The sequence below is a fragment of the Anomalospiza imberbis genome, chromosome 7 (genome assembly GCF_031753505.1).
Source record: "Anomalospiza imberbis isolate Cuckoo-Finch-1a 21T00152 chromosome 7, ASM3175350v1, whole genome shotgun sequence".
NCBI classification, from domain to species: domain Eukaryota; kingdom Metazoa; phylum Chordata; class Aves; order Passeriformes; family Viduidae; genus Anomalospiza; species Anomalospiza imberbis.
Window position 1 is genome coordinate 21678582 of NC_089687.1, and position 19937 is coordinate 21698518.

The following is a 19937-nucleotide window of genomic DNA, read 5'->3' on the forward strand; positions in this document are numbered from 1 at the left end:
TTGCATTTGGGATCCAAATATCTTTTCTTCCTAAACAGAAACACATTTTGCAAAGCCAACGGGAGATAGAGAGGGAGATAGAAAAAGACAATCCCTTGAAAGTACAGAAATGTATGTATGTTTTTCTCACTTAAAGTAGCACTCAGTTGTATCCATATCCATCTGAAATTGCAGCTGTAATTTCAGGCAGACAAAAGTGATGGCACTGTAATAATGATCTGATGGTGAGACACACTGCTGTGAAACATTCAGAAGAAACAGAGCACAGATGAAACACTTGACACCTTTTCTGTAACTATTATTAACCAATATGTCAGGATAAACCACTTTCAGAGATGTTTGTTACTTACTCTCTTCCATAATATTTGGGTCTGTTCTCTACCTAGAAGAAACAACAGAAATTGTGATGTTTATTAACATGAGAAGCTATACAGTAAGTGGACTGTTTACAATATAGTATTAAAACCAGAAATGGATATAATGTGAAAGTGCAGGCAAAAATAATCTAGAAGAGAATTTCTCCTGTGATTAGAACATAGGGAAACCAAAGGAAGAACTTCAGAAAACATTGCACATGTGAATGACTTAAAATGGAGTGAGAAAGGATGAGCCACTTGGATCATGTCATCCTCAGGACTCTGCATATACAAACTGATGGCATTAAATATTGCTTTTACAAAGTGCCAGATAGAGGAAATGAGTTTGCATTTCATGCATGTAAGTGCACCATATAGTTGAGTGCACTAATACAGTGAAACATCTATAAACCTCTCAAATTTACAGGCTACCTTCCTTCACAGAGCTGTTGGTGCCCCTGCTGAAATAAAGCCACTACTATACAGCCCCTGAGAGTGAGGGCAAATGGTTGAGTAAATCATCAAGTGCTTAAGTCTTGTACTTCTTGACTTCACTAAACTGTGTGATCTGCAGTATCACCTAAAAGACTTCAAAAGCAGGCGCGCATGTGTTATGTAGTGTAACTCCACCTCATCTGTGCTCCAGAGACCTAATGGTGTAAATGCACACAATATGCAGGGGTGTCAGGGTACAAGTTGCCTGATAATTATTTTAGATGAAGTAATGCATCTTCATTTGTCCAGGAAGTTTAGAGCCAAGTGAGGAACAGCATATCCCACAGAAATCAGCTAATAATCTAAACCACCAGGTTACCCTTTCTTGCTAAATTTAAAGGGGGAACTCTGGGGAGTAAAAGTCAACAGTCATACAACTTGAACTACAGAAGTATAAAACAATCCACCTCTGCTGAAACACAGAATGCCACATTAGTTTCTTTTTTCCATCCTTTCAACAAAAAGCCTATTAATATTAGCACTTCTCTCCAGGTTTTTCAGTGGAGTATCAAGATTTCAGATATCCAAAACAACAAAAACCAACACACATCCAGATGTAGAGTCTAATAACAATTTTTCACCATTCCCAGCAAATAAAAGGCTATTGTAATGATTCATCACTTTGGAAAAAACATTCCATCACTGGAAAGATTTATCATGTTCTAAAATATTTCCTTTTCCTTTATAACAGCAAACAAGAGTTGCCTGGTGTGATAGCTGTTTTCAAAGGGCCTGAAAAGACAGGATTATTTCAAAAAAGAAGAATGGTCTTAGATACTTTTTGTTAAATGTAGGCTATTTCTTCAATAAGAAGATAGCAACATAAACAGAGGAAAAAATGAAAGCATTTCATTGTTGTTGTCATAGAAACTTGCAACAATTCTTAACTAAAACCCTTAAGCCAAGAAACTAGTTTAGGGCAGTTGTTAAAAGAAGAATCCTGTCATGAATAAGATTTTGTTGTCTGTCTAGTGAGATTTAATCTTTATGTCAGTGAATTTATAAGACAGAACTGGAAAATTTATGTAAGCAAAAGCATTCCTTTTCAGAAATGGATTAGTTAACTTGACAGGGCATCTTCAGAGTACTTGCAAGTCCTAAGAAAATCTATAATATACTCTGTGCAAACACTTGAAAATGTGAACAGGCAGATGACCGGAACAAAGCATCTGAAAAAAAATCCACAGGACTTCCAGGCATTTGTAGCTAGGCTTGCAGTTCATTTTAGTGGATGATGAGTTAAAAAGGAAAAATAACCACTTCTGTTAACACTGTCTCTACTGATCAGTCTTACCAGCTTGCAATAACTTCAGTATCAATTTTGATGTGCAACACTTTTTGCTTGCATAAGACTCAGTGCAGCTGGAACCTCAATTCACTGAGTTTTATTGCCTGTTTATTTGTGTTTTGGGGTTTTTTTCATCACTTTTTACATTTACGATAATATTAGAGGGGTTTGACATCTATATTGACATACATTAAGACTTTAAGAAAATTCCATCAGAACTCAGCAGGGGCCTTCTAATTCACTCAGAATGACTGGGCTACACACACAGTGCAGTTTGTGTGCACTGAGAAAACCACACAGACTCTTTGTAAGCTAAATTTACCATGTAAGACAGTAAACACTGTTCTCAGGCTTTCTGTAAAGCTTCTGACAGGTGTTACACCAACTGCACTCTCTGCAACTAAGACACAGTGTTCTTATCCTTAACTGCACTGGAACCAGAAGCAACGTGCAGCTTTCTGGGTCTTTTGTGTTTCCTTGGACTTCAAAGAGTTCCTGGCAGATGGTATTCTACAAAATTAATTCTACAAATGACAATTGCAGGCATCCACATATCCTCCCTTTGCACCTGAGCACTGAAAGGCAAAACAGTTTAGTTCAGAAGCTTCAATAGTCTAACTTTCACAGTTTGTCATCCATAAGTTAATGAGACAAAACCTAAACATCCGAAACAGAACTAAACCCATCCAAGTAAGGAAATACATTTTAAAATAAGATGATAGCAAGCAATTGGTCTTATTAGCTAAAGCTGATAGCTGAAAATAGAGTGTAATTATCCTCTGCAGAATTGTTTTCTGATTTGGCAATATTTTTGGACTAAAGCACTGCTGAGTATGAGTAAGAGCAGCCATAGCTGCTTCTCTTTCTTTGTATCCAGCAAAGATCAGCTGAGCACTGCCTTTTGACTTCTCAGGATTTTTACTTATGGGAAAAATTTCCTGTTCCTGTTTGTTTGCAAGGTTTTAAAAATTGCTTCTAAATTGGAAAGAAATGGGGGGAAGAAAGCATGAGATGTTTTCAATGAGTTTATTTGTATAACACTAATGCAGAGGCCACGGGAAAAAATTACGGTCTCTCTATGATACCTTCAAGAAACACAAAGATCAACAAGATATCCACCATTGCTTGATTTGTCATTTTTTCAAACTGAGGGGTGAAGGCAATGAAACCAAATTTATGAACAGACAAATCAGGCAGACGTGGCAAGCACCCTATAGTAGACATTCCTTTGGAGAAGAGCTTAGCTACAATGAAATTTGGAAAGTCATCTCGGTCAAATATCATGCAGATAAAGCCACCTTTACAAACAGCTCTAATAAGGATGTGCATTATATATGCCCATATTCTGTCTTTCTTGACCATTTTCACAATACTACACAGAGATGCTGTTTAACAGGTTTATTAACTATTAGCACTGAATTAGGATAAAGCCTCCAAAAAGGACAGAAAAAGCCAGTGATTTTAATTATCTCCATACTATGTATTTTTAATATAGTTATTTAAAATTGTTCATTGAATGCTTTTATATACAAGTCAAGGCTGCCCTAAATATGCCTATGCATGTACATGTGTATATAAGATTATATGCACAAAAATATTAATTTCATTGAGGAAATACAGTATTAATTGGACAAACAACATTATAATTTGCAGGCAAGCTTCATACAGAAGTCAAATAACCTCAGAATGTTATGGAATTATCAACTTGAACCTCATGGAGTATTAAAAGACTTGGCTCTGCTGCACCTTCACAATAAAAAATCTCAAATTAATGCAATGTTCTTTTTACTTCAGCATCTCTCCACTGATCTGTGTGTTGCTCTGATATGAAACTGGTGCAGCAGAGCAGAAACTTGAATTCTTTGTATTTGAGAAGCATTTCAAGTTAAGTAGGTCATTCTGTTGAATACACCTCTCAGGATCAGCACTTGTACAATGTGTGCCTTTGCACATGAAATAAAGGGTTGGGTTTTTTTTATGGTGTGATTTCCAATTATTCTTTAACAAGTGTTTTTTCCCCTAATCATCACTCCTGCTTTTGTCAACAAGTGGATTACAATAAGTCAAGAAGAGCAATTTATGTGTTAATACCTCGCCAAATTACATATTGTTCATTCCCACTGACCTCTTTGATGTTCTCAGGACCAAAATTCTCTTCCTAATATTTATGAATTTGTTTATACAGCTGAATAATTCAACCACTTAGGAAAAGATTCTGCTCCCCACTGACTCGTGTGTGGCTGCTAATAGAAACCCAGCCGAGAAAGAACAGATCACAAAGCTCAACACAAGCAGGAGAAACTGAGACCACAGAGAAAGGTTAACAAGTTACTGCTTGCTGAATATATTTTCACTTCAAATCAGCTCAGCTGCATAAATTGTAAGTATAAGTGTTTCATTATAACACTTATAATGAAAAACTGTTATCTGCATTATAAAGAATTAATGCAGAAGTCGGAAAATGCACACTGATAATGTACTTCTTAAATTTTACCTTTATTAGTTAAAAATAGGCTTCCACAAATTAAAAAAAATTATAAACTAATGCCTCAATGATAAAATGTTTATTTAATATGCTCTTTTCTGCAGATAATTACCTGACTGATTCTTTCATAGTTTTGTGTTATTTACTTCTATTCTCACTAGTTTCTAAATCTACAGCTTTTATTTCTCAGTTTCTTCAACAGTGTTCATGGTGCAGACACAGGTTTACTCTGCAGAGTTCAAGAAGCTATTTTAAAACACAGAATGTCTCCATTTTTTGTTCACTCTGACACAGGGATAGTTTTACACTTAAAGTTTTTCATATGACATAATCTTGTTTTGGAATAAATTCATAGAAATAAGACATTACAGACATGAATGCGTTGCATTTCATTCTCCACTGATGACAGAACTTAGCAGTGTTTCCATTGTTTGTGATGCTCTTGCAAGTCCCCCATTGACTGTAACAGGCTAGAGGCCACCACTCATCCATAGCAAAATCTCCTTTGTAAACCAGTTCAATTTTTAATTAACTATCTCTATTAGAGCTAGTAAAATTTTCCAATCAACAGAATTTAAATTCAGTGAAAATGAGGATGAGAAAGTTGTAGTAATCAGTGTGATTCATATTTGAAGACCTACACAGATGCTTTTATATTTGGCTGGCAAGTTTCTTGTTCTATTCTAAAAAGAGGACAATCTGTATCTGATCAATAGCTGAACAATTTCCATCACACCAGAGGCAGTAAAAATTTTTGATTTTAAAATACTGAACACACATTTATGTCTCTGTTAATTTGACTAGATTAGCTAATAGTGTTCTAAGAAACACTATGAAAAAGAACTTAATATGAAATTTGCTTGTGAGTTCTTACCACCTAGGACAAAAGACCTCCAAGCCCTTCTCTGCAGCCAAACTAGCCTGGGATATAATGCTAACATATCTTACTGAATATCCCAGACTCCTTCATCAGTTTACAACTTCTCCCTGACTACAGAGTACATATACTTTGTGCAGTCAAATAATTACAAAATAATTACAATTGTCATGTTAAGCATCGCATGATTTCCTTAACGGTGCTGGTACTTTCAATTATGGGTTGGTTTGGGTTTTTAAAATTTCTTTGTTGTTTTTATTTTGTTTTTTTATTTTAAAGAAATCAAAATATATACAGAAAAATGAAAGTTTTAATTCTGTGGGAATTAAAACATTCACAAATGAGATCCTCATGAGAAAATGAGGAGAAAATGTATGTTTCCATATATCTAAGAATCAAAAAGTAGTAAATGATTCTCAGTAAATGATAATACACATCAAAATGCTTTAAATTCCATTTTTAGAACAAATGGATTTCCGAGTACCAGTGTCCCAAGGCTACTCACTCTAATCACAGCACAAAGTGTCCCAAGGAACCACTCTTTGGGCTGGACATAGTTAAGTACAGGCATGGAATTACTGGACTGCATAAAACTGAACATTGTGATACCTACCTCACGAGTGCAGGTTATTCTTCTAGGATGGGGAGCTTCCTGTTGCAACTGATACACTGGAAGGAGGGAGAAGTTAAATTCTAATTAACAGAGAATCATTGTGTAAGTTAGGCATTTTAACATTAAGCATTGCAGTTTAAATAAAGGAGACGTTCTGCAAAGTTTAACACAAGGATATGAAGGATATAAAAATTTACTAACAAGTGGTCAGAAAAACAGAATGTTGCAAGCCAAAACAGGATATTGATTTTTCTTTACAATGAATTCATTAAGTAATATGGAATAACTAGGTGAGATCAGACAAGTTCCAACAAACAGATCAGAAAAAGAATCATAATAAACACAAACTAAAGTTCATTATATGTCAAATCAGGCTGCTGTCAGACTGTCTTCAGTAAGCAGATGGAGCCCAATCCTACTATGCTGGGCACACACCCAGTCACCTGCAATACATGAAGACTTTACAAGAATCATTCAGAACTGTGCACTATCAAACACTCTGCCTTTCCCACTGCTTAGTGAGGACCTTTCTGAAGAAAGAGAAAGATAGCCTTTGCAGATCTAAAGACATAACGAGTTGAGTAGCAGAGTAAAATAGCTAAGGCCCAAATGATGACAAATACTTACATTTCTATCTTCCCTCCTCCTTTTTCTCTATTTTTAAAATAAGCTTCATAAAGTCAGAACAGATATTTGCAACCAGATGTAAATTTAATGCTACTAGTATATGCAGACTTTGTATAATACCAAAGGAATGACTTTCAACTTCGATGCCAACTGAATCTGGTTTGGCAAGTCACCTTCAAAATGAGGCTGTCAACAGTAAGTTAGTATTTCAATAGTACACTAGAAATGGCAAAATGGACATTTGGAATTGTAATATTTTAAAATTAAATTATGTTTCAATCATTAGTAGAAATACCAAGGTCTACATTGTGCCATCACCTTCTTCAGATAATAAGACCAATCATTAATTTAACCAATACAATTTGACTTCATTACAATTCTCATTTGATCCCAAATCTTTTCCACTGGCAAATGCTGTATTTATGTGTCAACCTACATGTGAATGGAGAAAATGGCAAGATGCCCAATGATCACTGAATCATAAGATAAACTGGAAAAAAACATTCCCCTTGCTCCAAATAAAAAATTTTATGTTTTTTCCTGTTGCTACTAAAATCAGTCATTTGCATGCTGGGTAATACAAAAATGATTTTTGCAAGTGATGAAGAACAGCACACTGGTATATAAAAGTGCAATTATCATTTTAGGCATAGCATGATGATTTCTATTGCCAGCACATAGATTCCCTAGCTTCTATTGAAAAAGCTGTGTTTGATGACACTGGATCTTGTCCATATCTAATTCTGAGAACTGCGGAGCCAAGTTCAAAGGAAAAAAAACAAAATGAAAGAACAAGTTAAGATTTTTCTGAATTTCACAAAAGAGGAGACCCACAATCAGCATGCTCCACAGAAACTGGCTGAAAACTGAGGACTATTTCCCACCTTACTTCAAGCCAGGCTGAAAAGATTTTCTGAAAGGAAATTCTTTTTCACCAATGGCAATACCTTTCTCCTCTTCCAGTAAGAAGCACAGCAGGCTGACTAGCTTAGTTGCAAAACAGGATTCCTATCCCTCCTCCTCTGACGTATGCAATTCAAACTGTTCAATACTAGTTTTTCCTTGCTGTAATTATTGCCAGGGAAGTCAAACAAGACATTCCTCTTTGTCTGTCATGAGACAGCGATCTAATGAAACCTCAGGATTCAGAGCTTACTTGTGAACCATGGGAAGGTTCACCACGGCAGGCAAACCCCAATGTTGCAGGAGAGCGGGTGCACACAAACCATACAAGCAAACCATGCTGGAGAGTGGGTGCAAACACATTTGCACATGCCCAGGCCTTCAGCTTCTGTCAAGATCTGGTATTAGAGAGGTTCAACCTCCTTCTTATAGATTATTGTGTGGAATAAATCGAAGCAGTACTCCCTGAGTTCACAGAAGGTACAGAGCTGAATAAAATAATCAAATCTGCTCTCTTACACTTGCTCTCTTTCTAACCATGGTTCTCACCTAGCCTTTAATTCCACATCTCTGATTAAAAAGTCTCCCACAGCAGGATGGAAAACTTTAAAGTAACTACATTTTCTCAAGTGCTAAATCTCCTTAACCTTTAGAGAGCAAACATTTTCACAATGTGAAATGTTGCTTGAGCAAATCCCTTTATCCAGCCTGAAGACACCAAGCTGCATATATACAAACATCCTTAAACTGTTAAGTGTGCTATACACATAAACATTCTGTTTACAAAATCTGCTTTTCACAAAAGACTCTTCTTTCTTGCTGTGGTTCCTCAAGTCTCAAAATGTCTCACATCTTGGCTTTTTTATCTACAAATAATTAGAATTTATAGGTGAGCCACTGTGGGAAGCTGTTATGCTCTTTTACATTTTTCTCATGTTGTCTTCCATGTCCCTAAACTACCATTTGCACAGTCAAATAAGAGGTCATTCCTTTACATGGAATTCTTTTGCATTTAAAAATGGCTGTTTGCTTTTTTGTGGGTTTGGTTTGGGCTTGGTTTTTTTGAAACAAAACCAGCAAGTTGTGAAGTTCCCGACAGAGTGGCACTCTGATCTCAGGGCAAGGCACCTGGACTGCTGCCCTGCACACATGACTAAGGCAGCCTGCAAGGCCAGCTGCCCTTGGGTACAGGCACACACACACCAAGAACTGCAGAGCACAGGCAGGCTGGTAGGAAACCAGGCCCTTCTAGTCAGGGCTTCCAAAAACCTGCTTGTGATTTGTCACACCGGGCCAAACAAATGCTCTCGTTTTACTACATCAGCAAATTCCTGAAGAAAACAATTTATTTTGAGTTTTCTTAACCAGCTCAAGCTCAGCTCTAGTGATGCAAGGCACTAGATTACAGGAGCCCTAGGAGTTTGCAAGGATACCAAGTTTAAGGCATGAATGGAGTTTATGTAAGCCCTGGTCTAGGCAGACAAACCACTGCAAGCAAGACCCAGCAGGAGTGGGACAATGCACGTTAATAAGGGGTACAGCATCTACTCCTCTAAATAATCTATGTTCACTTGTCCTTGGGGTAGTGAACCTACCTCATTGTACCTATCTCTAAACTGAAGTGAACCCCTTTGATGCTTCTTCAACTCACATTCTGATGAAAAGAGAATTGAGTCTTTTAAAGCATCCAACTGAAACTTTTTCAGTTCTAACTTGGAAAAAGACCCCAAAATGCTGAGATACTTACAGTAAGATTTCCAAACAGGTGGTCTGTATTCATCAGTATCTGAAAGAAAACAAAAAAATCTTAATGTTGCATAGGAAACATTTTAACACAGAAAAAAATGCAGAAGCCCTTGCAGAATTATTAAGATAATGTTGCACCTAGGTTCTAAACTTACTTTTTACTATCATAGAACAACTTGTTATAATTTCCCCCTTTTTACTTAAACTAAAATTGTGAAAAGGTATTTTCTTTATCCAGCTAGGAAAAGAAACTATAGAAACAAATCCAAAAAATAGCAAATGTGCAGATCAGAAGCCAGCATACTGTGAGGAGGAAGGATGGATATTATTTTACTATGTATATATCTATAAGTTCCATTTTCAACTACATCAGAAAGATTTTTTAAATCTCAATTTATATTCCAATAAATGAGTTTCCATGCAACTTATTCCTGCCATTAGCTTTTTCCTCTTCTGGATGGCAACTAACAACTCTTAAAATAAAATCAGAGTATGCAAGGACAGCGAAATACTTTGGAAAAAAGAAGGGAGTTTTTTTCATACTGAGTACAAGCACTTTTTGGAAGTAGTGAATATGTATTAAAAGTAACAACGTATTTCTACTCCAAAATTTTAATTCTCAAATACAATTTTTAAAAAATAAAATCCCAATGTCTTCTAAGTTCTGTCACCCTTATGTCTTGTTTTACAGCTGATCTGACATTTTGAGCTCAGGGCTATGCTGCAAACTTCAACTCTGATCCACTGCTCTGATCAGCTTCAGTTCTGATGCCACAAGTCACCAAGGTTTTCAGCAAGATGCTTATCTGCCTTGGAGCTGGTGAGAATTATTCTGTCCTCACTACCACAGGGTCACAAGCTGAGTCACCCACACAGCCAGCCTTGCTGTCTGAAGCCACTCCTGACTGCAGCGTTGGTGCCTGAGCTCTGTTTGCAACCATCTGCTCACTGGAGCTACCTGCTGCACCCAACACAATAGGAATCTCTAGGTTTTATTATAAGGTTACATAAAGATCAAGCAATCTGGGAACCTGTTGCTTGAATTTTGGCCTGAGTGGGATCTCCACTTCAGAGTCCTTAAGGCCTGCAAAACTGAGCCTGAAGCTGAGATTTTGCTTTGCCTCCCCTTTGAGTAAGCAATCTGTCTTCTTCAGATACTTGCTGTAGTCCACCTCTCACACATAGACATGTCAAATATCTCTAAACTACAGCTCAGTGGAAGGAGATATTTTCCAGTTTAACTGGCACAGGCTTTGCCAGACCCTCCAAGAACACTCCCTGCCCTGACTGCACTGTAATTTTGTTCCATTTTTCAACCCATATTTTAGCTCTGTACATGAAGAGGGTGCAGACCTTGCAGACCACCTTGGTGGCAGTGGGTTTTATAAATACAATGCATTATAACTTTATTATTAAGGCAGCACTCAGTTAAACTGCCATCCCCCGGATTATGATGGGGTTTGATCTTTGGAAGGTCCTGCAGATGCTCTACCACATCCTGCAGAACAGCAAGAACACTTTGAATCTGCAGAGAGACCTTAAGCAGCTCGTGCTTCACTGTGGTAGTAAAAGCAAATCAGCAGCAACAGATGCAGCCAGGGTTATTCATTCCTGCTTTGATACCTTTAATTAAGGCAGTGCAAGTAGATTCATTCCAGAAGCACTGTAACATGATCCTTTAGCAATGCAATGTCACATGGAAAAGGGGCAAATTTTTCAAGTAAAAATAATGGCTTTAGTCCCAGAAGACAACTCTTACCCCACCACCTGAATTTACTTTTGATATACTCTGGGTCTTTACAATATATGCACTAGTTGAATTCACAAATAAATAACTTAAGTAAAGGACAACACACGCTGTATTTTTAAAATATGAGCTGACTGTTTGGAAAATACAAACATCTGGCAGTCTAACCTATACTTGCTCACACTCAAGCCATGCAATTGTTACAGCTAAGGGCACTGTGGTTATAAAACTAAAAAGTGACAATATTTGTGCCAAATGAAAAACCTCAAACCTTGTTAAAGTCAGACAAGAACAGCAGTTACTTTCATACAAGAAATAGCTAACATTCAGAAATGGGAAGGAATTATTTATGTTATGCAGCTGTGCAGAAGGGTTTTGTTAGAAAAAAATCTGTCGGTGAGCTTTATTGCCTTTACAGTGTGAGCATACCCTCTGGCCATCCCACACGAGGTAATGAAAACACAAAAGGTGATTTCCAATGTGATTTTTTTAAAAAGTGTAGCAGCAAACATAAGCACAGTGCAACAGTGAAGCAGAGGGTTCGTAGTGTTTGTTTCTGAGCAAGAATGTTTCTATTACTAAAACTATTCTACTACACAAAGATGAAATAGAATAAGCACCAGCCCTGTCTATTAGTTACCTGTTTTTAAAGGTTAATTGATGTGGTCCCATTTAATACATCAAAAGTGTTTAGAAATTCATTCTTAGGAAAAGGGTTTGATTTTCAGATAGTACAGTCTTCCACGTACAGCATCTCCAATTAAGCATCTGAAAAGCACTTACAGGCATGATAAAAAACCCACAGAAAATGCGGACTCAAAATACATTTTCTCACTAATGCTGCAGCGCTTTCTAATTAACGCAATAAACTACACTGTCAGTTCTCAGATTTTTTTCACAGTAACTCAGCTCTGCTAAATGTTTCCAGGATAAAATAATTTTATACAAGCTGTGCATCAGGTTCTATCTTAACTGTATTTTCTGCCCTAAGCGAGATGCAATTCAACTTAAAACTACTCTTCTCCAAAGGCCTAGAGCATTAGGGAAAACATAAATACATAAGCTGATACCATCAGCTCTATCCAGAAGCAATCCTACCAGCACTGGTCAGATTTCTACCAGTATGAAGGCACTCTCATCAGCAAGGGCATTTTAGATCAGGGACACTGTCCATGTACATAAATTGCAATTTCAAACTGAGACCACTTTCAAGCTGATAGATACTTTCCCTTAGAATTAACTGGGCTACAAACACAGTGCAGATGATATGTACTTAAAAACCACATAGATTTCCCAAAAGCCAAATTTACCATGTAAGACAGTAAACACTTTTCTTCAACTTTCTATAAAGCTTCTGACAAGTGTTGTTACACCAACTTTACTCCGAGCAACTCAGATATAGCGTTTGTTCTTACTTTGGCAGTTTGTACAAGCAATATTTAATGCCATCAGTTAATATATGTAGAATCCTGAGGATGATCTAAGTGGCTCATCCTTTCTCATTTTGTTTCATTCAGAAGTGCAAAGTTTCCTGAAGATCTACCTTTGGTTTCCTTATATTCTAATCATAAGAGAAATTCTGGATACTCAGCACTTGCTTGCCATCATCCTCTTCACTCACAGCACACTCCTCTTTTCCAGGACTTTGCCTCCCCCCAGCCTTAGCAATCTCCACCTCCACGCAAGACCTCTCCCCTCATCCTTTAGCAGTACTTTGGTTTGCTTCCACGTGTTATCCTGTTAGGACTCACCTACCCATCCCACTCTATCTGCTCAGCATCTCATTCTGAAGCCATCTTGTCTCATCTCATCTCTACTCCAAGGCTCTTTGCAATTTGCTTAAATGCAGAGAAAACAGAAAGCCCAGAGCAGCACAACAGGCAGGTAGACTGACCATCAGAAATACTCACTTCCAGAGAAATGGGCTTCTGCCAATAGACAACCATACAGCCATTTAGAAAGTTCATATAGAGACATAAACACTAGGAGAACATCTCAGATTTTCCATAAACACAAATGTGACTAATTGTGACATTACAATGCAGCATTTCCCTACATTATTTTGCTTCATTCTTACTCCTATTTTATCCACTGTATAAATTTGGATAACTGCAGTACTTTCAGAGTGTACATTTTAACTGCAGATATGAAAACTGTTACTATTGCCTCAAACTGTTTAGAGTGCTTGTCTTTGTGTATTCCTTTTAAAGAAAGAATAAAAATGTTTACCTCTGCTTGAAATGGCTGTTTCTCTCCCCACCAGAGATCAGCCAGTTCAAGGGTAAAGGAGCAGCAACAGCTTAACTCTGCAGGTTAACCCCATAAAGCAATGTAGGATGTACAGAGAGATTTACTGTAAATAATTCAGTTTTAGTTTTCTTTTACTGGATGTCAGTACCTGCACCTTGGTCTCTAGCATCAGAGATTAATGTCGTCTGGGAGGAAACAAACATCTATCTGCTGAGACAGCAGCTCTTACCCCAACCTTTGGATTTATTTGATAATATCTCTATTGAATACAGGTGAGGCCTCAGGTGGGGAACTTTGTGAAAAAGGCCAGTTCTCAGCCATGTGGACCAAATACCAACATGATCAGGAGAAAAAAAAAATGTCTGATTTCATGTTCTGAACTGGTCTAGGACCAAAGAATGGTGTAAATCACAAATATGAAAAGATGTAACACAGTATAAACATTCTTCTGTAAGCTCCAGCTAGGCACTAACCAGAAAGCATGTGTTGTAAGATGCTAATCTTGCTTTGTTCGACAGCAGCATGTATCAAAAATTAACTCCTGGAGAGATTCACAACCAGCCCAGTGGATGTGGCCATTTGCTGACCCATAGAACAGACTCCTTTTTGTGCCTGAAAAGCAACTTCTAGAAAATTCGTCTCCAGCCCCCAGATCTTCCTTATTAGCACCTTCTCTATGCCCAATTGATGCACATAAAAAAATCACTTGACTTAGAGAAACAAAGCCATAATTTATTTGCTGGTGATTCTCAAGCCACAAAAAACAGCACAGTTTAACAGAAAATGTCATTTCATCTCTGTTTTTCAAAGTACAAGTGCCAACAGCATTTCAGAAACTAAGCTCAAGCAATCACAAAATATTTTCAGCAGCAGCCAAGCAGGCCCTAGCAGTGAGGGCTTTTACACACTCCAACCAAAATAAAACTCAAACTGCACTGAGTTAATTGAAGGATGAATACAGCCACTGCCCTAGGCAGCAGCACTAAAACAGATGGGCTACAACTCCATGGTTTCAGGGTAAATATGAGAAGCTGATCCTTGGCTGCAGCAGCACTGGAAGCATTTTGCAGAAGTCCCTGTGCAGCTGGCAGCAGGAGGGGAAGATGATGCCAGGCAGCTTCTGGAGAGGGGCAGCAGGGATTAGGGTGCAGAAAACACCAAACCATCCCCGTCTAGAGCGGGTGTAGTGAAGAAGTAAGGGACACACACCAAACATCCTTCATTGCTCCTAGACAACATCTTGGGATGGCATTTTCTTTGCACCAAGCCTCTTTGCACCCCTCTGCTACCAGGAGCAGTAAGATGGATGACCATCTTTCATGGGCTGGTGGGCAGAAGAAGGACCTTGATGCAAAGAGCAAGTGTCACATGCAGGGCTGGTACCCCTTACATGAAGTCCTGTGGAAACCAACCCACCCCACCCTGGCTTCAGGGTGCCACACTGCTGCCAAAGGCTGCAGAGAACTGCACTTCAGTCAGTGTCAATAAATAAGACAGAAAGCTGGGGTCAGGCTTTCTTACCTGACAAGAAATGTTTTCTTAGAAACAAATACTTTTTCAGCATTTAAGTCCTTCACATGAATAGAAAAAGGGAAATGATCCTCTGGCTCAATCTTGTCCTGCCTTCATCTTTCCAAAGCAAAGGGGCAACAAACTATTTCTGAACAAAATATCTTGCACAGGCTGCCAGCACATTTTTAAAGATATGACATGCAACTTTTTGGGATATTCCTTTTCTCTTAAACAAAACCTCTTGTACTGTTATTTTACAAAAAAAAAGTTTGATTTAGAAGTCACTGAATAAACAATGTTAACCCAAATGTAATGTTGCTCCATTAGTGACTTAAAACAAAAACATTAATGACAAGAACCTGATGGCACATATGGCCTGGGGCCATGTGGAAACCGCTAAGGGTTTCACCACTTGGGCATCGAAGAATTTCATTTGTTTATGGGAAGGTCCCCACAGGGCTGAGAACACCCCAGGCAATAAGCACCACATTTCTGTATGTCACTCAGCAATGATGACTGATACTTCTAGAATGTTATTGAGTCTTTGATGCTTCTTTAATGTTATCTTTGGCACACAATTTCCTTTGAATTAAGAAAAAGAAAAATGCTTTGACAACTTTTAGACTTACCAAGGTTCTACCTAAGACACCAATGCTGTAAGGAGCTTCAGTACAAAAGTCTCCAAATAAACCACCATCTATTTTCTCCACATTCTCCAGGCAGGGAAAAGACATCAGACAGACATCCAGTTTGACATGCTAGCAGGTGTTAGAGCTCAGCAGGCACCTCAGTGGTGTGCAGACATCTAACCCTCCCACCAGAGCATCTCCTGCTCTGAGCCCATCACGCTGCTGACATGCCTCGACCACAGTGGGGAGCTGGAGTGAGGCAGCTGCTAAATGCCAACTAAATCCCAGTCTGACCAGAGAGACAAACTGCCTCTAAGTCCAAAAAGGAGCTTTTTTTTTTTTTCTTTGCCAGCTTACATGGCTTGTCTCCTGCTAGGGGATGGCAATTTGCAGGCAGAGGTCACAGGCAGCCGGCTCAAGCGCTGCCAGGCCAGCCCTGGGAGAGCTGGCACACAAGAAAGGCACTCCACCACTGAAGCCATCCACCCACAGGGATGTGCCCAAGCTTGTGGGTAGAGGTGACAGTCACCAGTGACAAGTCTTCTTATACAAAGTTTTACTCATTTACATTTCCCTTTGGCACAGGTAGCTACACTTTTCAATGCCCATAAATTCAAATGCACATGGTCAGCTTTAGACTTTTAAAACTAAATGATGTTTGAGTTATCTAAGCAAGAAAACAGTTCAGTGTATTTTCTTCTCTTTTTCAGAGGCATTCCCATCTGGGAGGAGAACAAGAGTAAAATACAATCTAAGGGAAAGATGCAAATCACTGAAAACAGACACCAAAAATGAAAGCATTCCTCCAGTTGCAAGACGGCACTACATCACACACCCTGTGCCCCAGGAATTTTTAATATTAAAAACTTATTTTTATTTGCTCTTTCATCCTCTCATCCTTTTGCTTTTACTACTCCAAAAAAGTACAATTAGTTTTCTTATTATTACTGGAGAAAAAATGATTAAGAGAAAGTCAGTGTGAACAATGCCCCAGAAAGCTACAAGGGCTAATGGCATTTCTCTGCTGTGACCAAGGGGGAGACAAAAAAGCACACTCAGCAAAAGTGAAGGGGCCTAAAGAAGGGCAGGCTCTGATAATTACATCAGTCTTGAGGGGGAAAGAAAAAATGGATCACAGTGCCATCCTGTTTCTACAAATGTCTGATCTGGCAACAATAAATTCTGTGGGAATGCTTCTAATGGGGTTGAATGAGAGACCCACTGAAAACAGCCAGAGTTCAATGCCTTTTATGAGCAGGTCTACTATTATTGCCTCTTTATAAATGATGGGAAATTTTAAGAAGTAATTTTTTGCTTATCACAAGTACTGCTGCAGTGGAATGAACTCATCCTCTAAGTGATTAGACCAGGTTGCAAATCATTCATTTCTAGATTTTCATTTAACCAAAGCAAGGGAAGCAAGTATTCATTTTTCCTCCTCTTTGCCAGATAAAATACTGGCATATGTAATGAGAAATATATTTTAAAAAAATCTTTTATAACAAAAAAAATTAAAATTAATCTTAAATTTTAAAGTGAAATTTTCACTTATGCAACGGTAACAAGCTAAACATAGCTGTTTTTCTTTTTCTCTTGACAGTAGTTTAATGGAGGGCTGGGGAAATACCCCATGAAAGCACAAGTAGCTTAATGTTTAAGATAAGTTTCAAAACATCTAGTATTATTTCTTAGTGTTGCTGAAAGTATAAAAATTTGGCTCTCAGAGAGGTAAAAAGATGACAAGTGCCACCTTGTGGGCATTTAATAAAGACGGAATTTAATGTTCCTTTCTGTATCAGTCTCCAGACAACAGGCTGCTGCTGATTTTCAGTATTACTGGGAACACCACCTTTGCTCTCTAAGAAAAGACAGACATGATGGGAATTGCTTCCTGACATGACTCTGCAGGTCAGCTGCAGGTAAAACAACAGAGTCAGGCCAAAGGCTGTCTTGTAACCCTCATCACCACATGTATCCTGAAATGTCTCATTTACACAGTAAACAACTTCCAGCTGAAGATGTTGTCAAAATCAAATATGCCTCTCTAATGTAAATATAAATATAAAAGAAAAACAGCCTATCTTTTTTGTTTTTTTTAATTCATTGTGACAGAACTGACTATGTCTGACGGCAGCCCTGAAGAGATGGATCAATGAGTTTGGCAGTTTCCCATCCTCCCTATGGCTTATTTGAAAGGTCTGTTACAGACTAATTTTGCAAGGTCAAAATTTTCAGAAATAGGCCTTTATTGGAAGAATTGCCTCTTTGAGATTTAACAGGAAAATTTTCCAAGTATCTTTTAGATTCAGTAAAGCAAACTCTTGTTCACTGTAAATTCAGAGTAACATCAGGTTGCACAAGCTTGAACGCTGCAATCAGACTTCTTTGTTTTTAAACCCAGACTGGTTTTCTCTGGAGACACTGTTTTGGTCATGGCCAGTGAAGTTTGCATGGAAGGCTGAAGAAATATCTGTTGAGGCTATTGCTCTTATACTCTCTCATTTCAACCATAGCAAGGGATAATACAGGAGAAAACATTAACCCTTTGACATTTCCTTTCCTATTTTTTCTTCTGCAAATCCTTCTTTGTCTCATATTTTAAAAGTCTGCCTGCACAAAGACAAAGCTCATTTCCCATCGCTTGCTTCACTTCCTCCAAACATTAATAATACTAACAAGGGCACAGCAGTTTTACCATAACTTAAAGCCAGTGACAATTGTTATAGCTACAGTCTCAAGGCATTCATAGAAACACTTTTTTGTCTTCATTTCTCTAACACATCTAACAGGGAATATTGATTGGAGTTTGATTACACAAATATTCTTAACAGTTACCCTACTAGTGAAAAAAAACAACATGATATGGTGCAAAAGTGTTTTCTAACTGTAAATTAATCTCCTTCCCTGAATACAATGTCTGTCCAGTCAAAGTTGAGCAGAAAAGACCCTAAAAAAAGGACAAGCACTTTTGAAATACAGACCCTCCATCCATTGCATAATCCCCTAATTTGCTGAATGGGGAGACGTGCTTTATCACTGTTTGCTTGGTTGCTTTGATTTGTTTTTCCACACACAACATCAACATAATGAACATAAGTTCACTTAACTACTCTAAAATACACCTTTAAGTAGAGCACTGAGGCTTTACCAAAAGCTAAACCTCAATAAAAGAGCACAAGACTGACTCTGCCACCCTATCCCTTGGTAAAAACCCACTGAGAACTTGTCCACCTTTGCATTTCAGACCAAGATAGCTGCTGTGCCTGCATTAACCTCCTGGGGTAAAAAATAAAAACAAACCTAAACCAAACCACCCATTAGCAGCCCAAACAAAAATCAGAGCCTTCCAGAGAAAATTAAAAGCAGATCTGATTTCTGACTGCTGTTATAACTGGCATCAAGACAGACTCACATGTTCCAAAGCACATCTCTCCAACTGTGTCAGATGGTGAAACTAATGTAGCTTCTCCTTCCTCAAACTTGACCCATTTAAACTCTTAGACCATCAAGTTATAAAAAACCTATTATGATTCCTATTACAAACAGATTTTTCATTTTCTAAAACAGCTGTCAATAACACAAACCTTGCTCAGGCAAAAATATGGTTTGTATTTACATCCTTATTTTCAGGACAGATGCAACTACCACGTAAAGTAACCCTGACCAGGATCATGATTGTTTTTTACAATGTCATGAAGGAAAGTCCTAAAAAAATTATTGGCAGGGTTTGAGACAGGAAATGGAAACAATGTGGTAGGATGCCTTTTTTTTAAATTGGACTTTAAGGTTTTAGTCCAAAAGGCATTCTCTGATTGCTGTGAACTTCTCCCCAGCCTGAGAGATGTACCACTCCTCACCTCACCCACTTCTCATACAAAACATTCAAGTGGCCTCCAAAGAAATGAATTAGGATGCTCCAGGTAGAAAAAGCTGAAAACTTCACATTTCCTTTTGGCAATGTCATGGCTCACTATTATAACTGCAGCCAATGATGTATGGTGAAAGCTTTTCACCCAACAGCCCCTCCCTGTTTATAGCATTACATCCATCTTTTTCATAATGATTTTCCTCCTTGGCAGGCTCATCTGCTGCACTAGGCAGGAGCCAGACAAAGGAGAGAGAGCAGGGCAAGTCCATGGAGAAGCTGTGCTCCTGCACCACCCAGCACACTGTGGGATTGGAGCAACAGCCAAACGGTCTCGGAGTGCCTTAGCAGCTCTGCAAGCACTGGGAGGTTTTCTGCATGGACCTCCCCTTTGTCCTCAGTTCCTTCTGAGTTTGGGAGGAGAAAAGCAGATCAGGGGAGCTGGAAACAGGCTGCTGGAAGGAGAGCTGAACAGAGGTTTGGTACTGCCCTGAAGGAATAGGAGAAATAGCTGGAAAGCTTGATATGATCAATGCCCAGAGAT

At 38.3% G+C, this 19937-nt stretch overlaps 1 protein-coding gene across 1 annotated transcript in view; it reads right to left on the minus strand.

Annotated features, from left to right (window-relative positions):
• The window catches only part of CHN1 (chimerin 1), a 93182-nt gene that overhangs the window by 62067 nt on the left and 11178 nt on the right, over positions 1-19937 (minus strand). The window contains exons 3-5 of the mRNA XM_068195927.1: positions 9392-9430; positions 6111-6170; positions 351-378 (exon numbers count right to left, since the gene is read on the minus strand). Coding sequence (XP_068052028.1) covers positions 351-378; positions 6111-6170; positions 9392-9430 — 127 coding nt within the window. The remainder of the gene's footprint in view (positions 1-350; positions 379-6110; positions 6171-9391; positions 9431-19937) is intronic.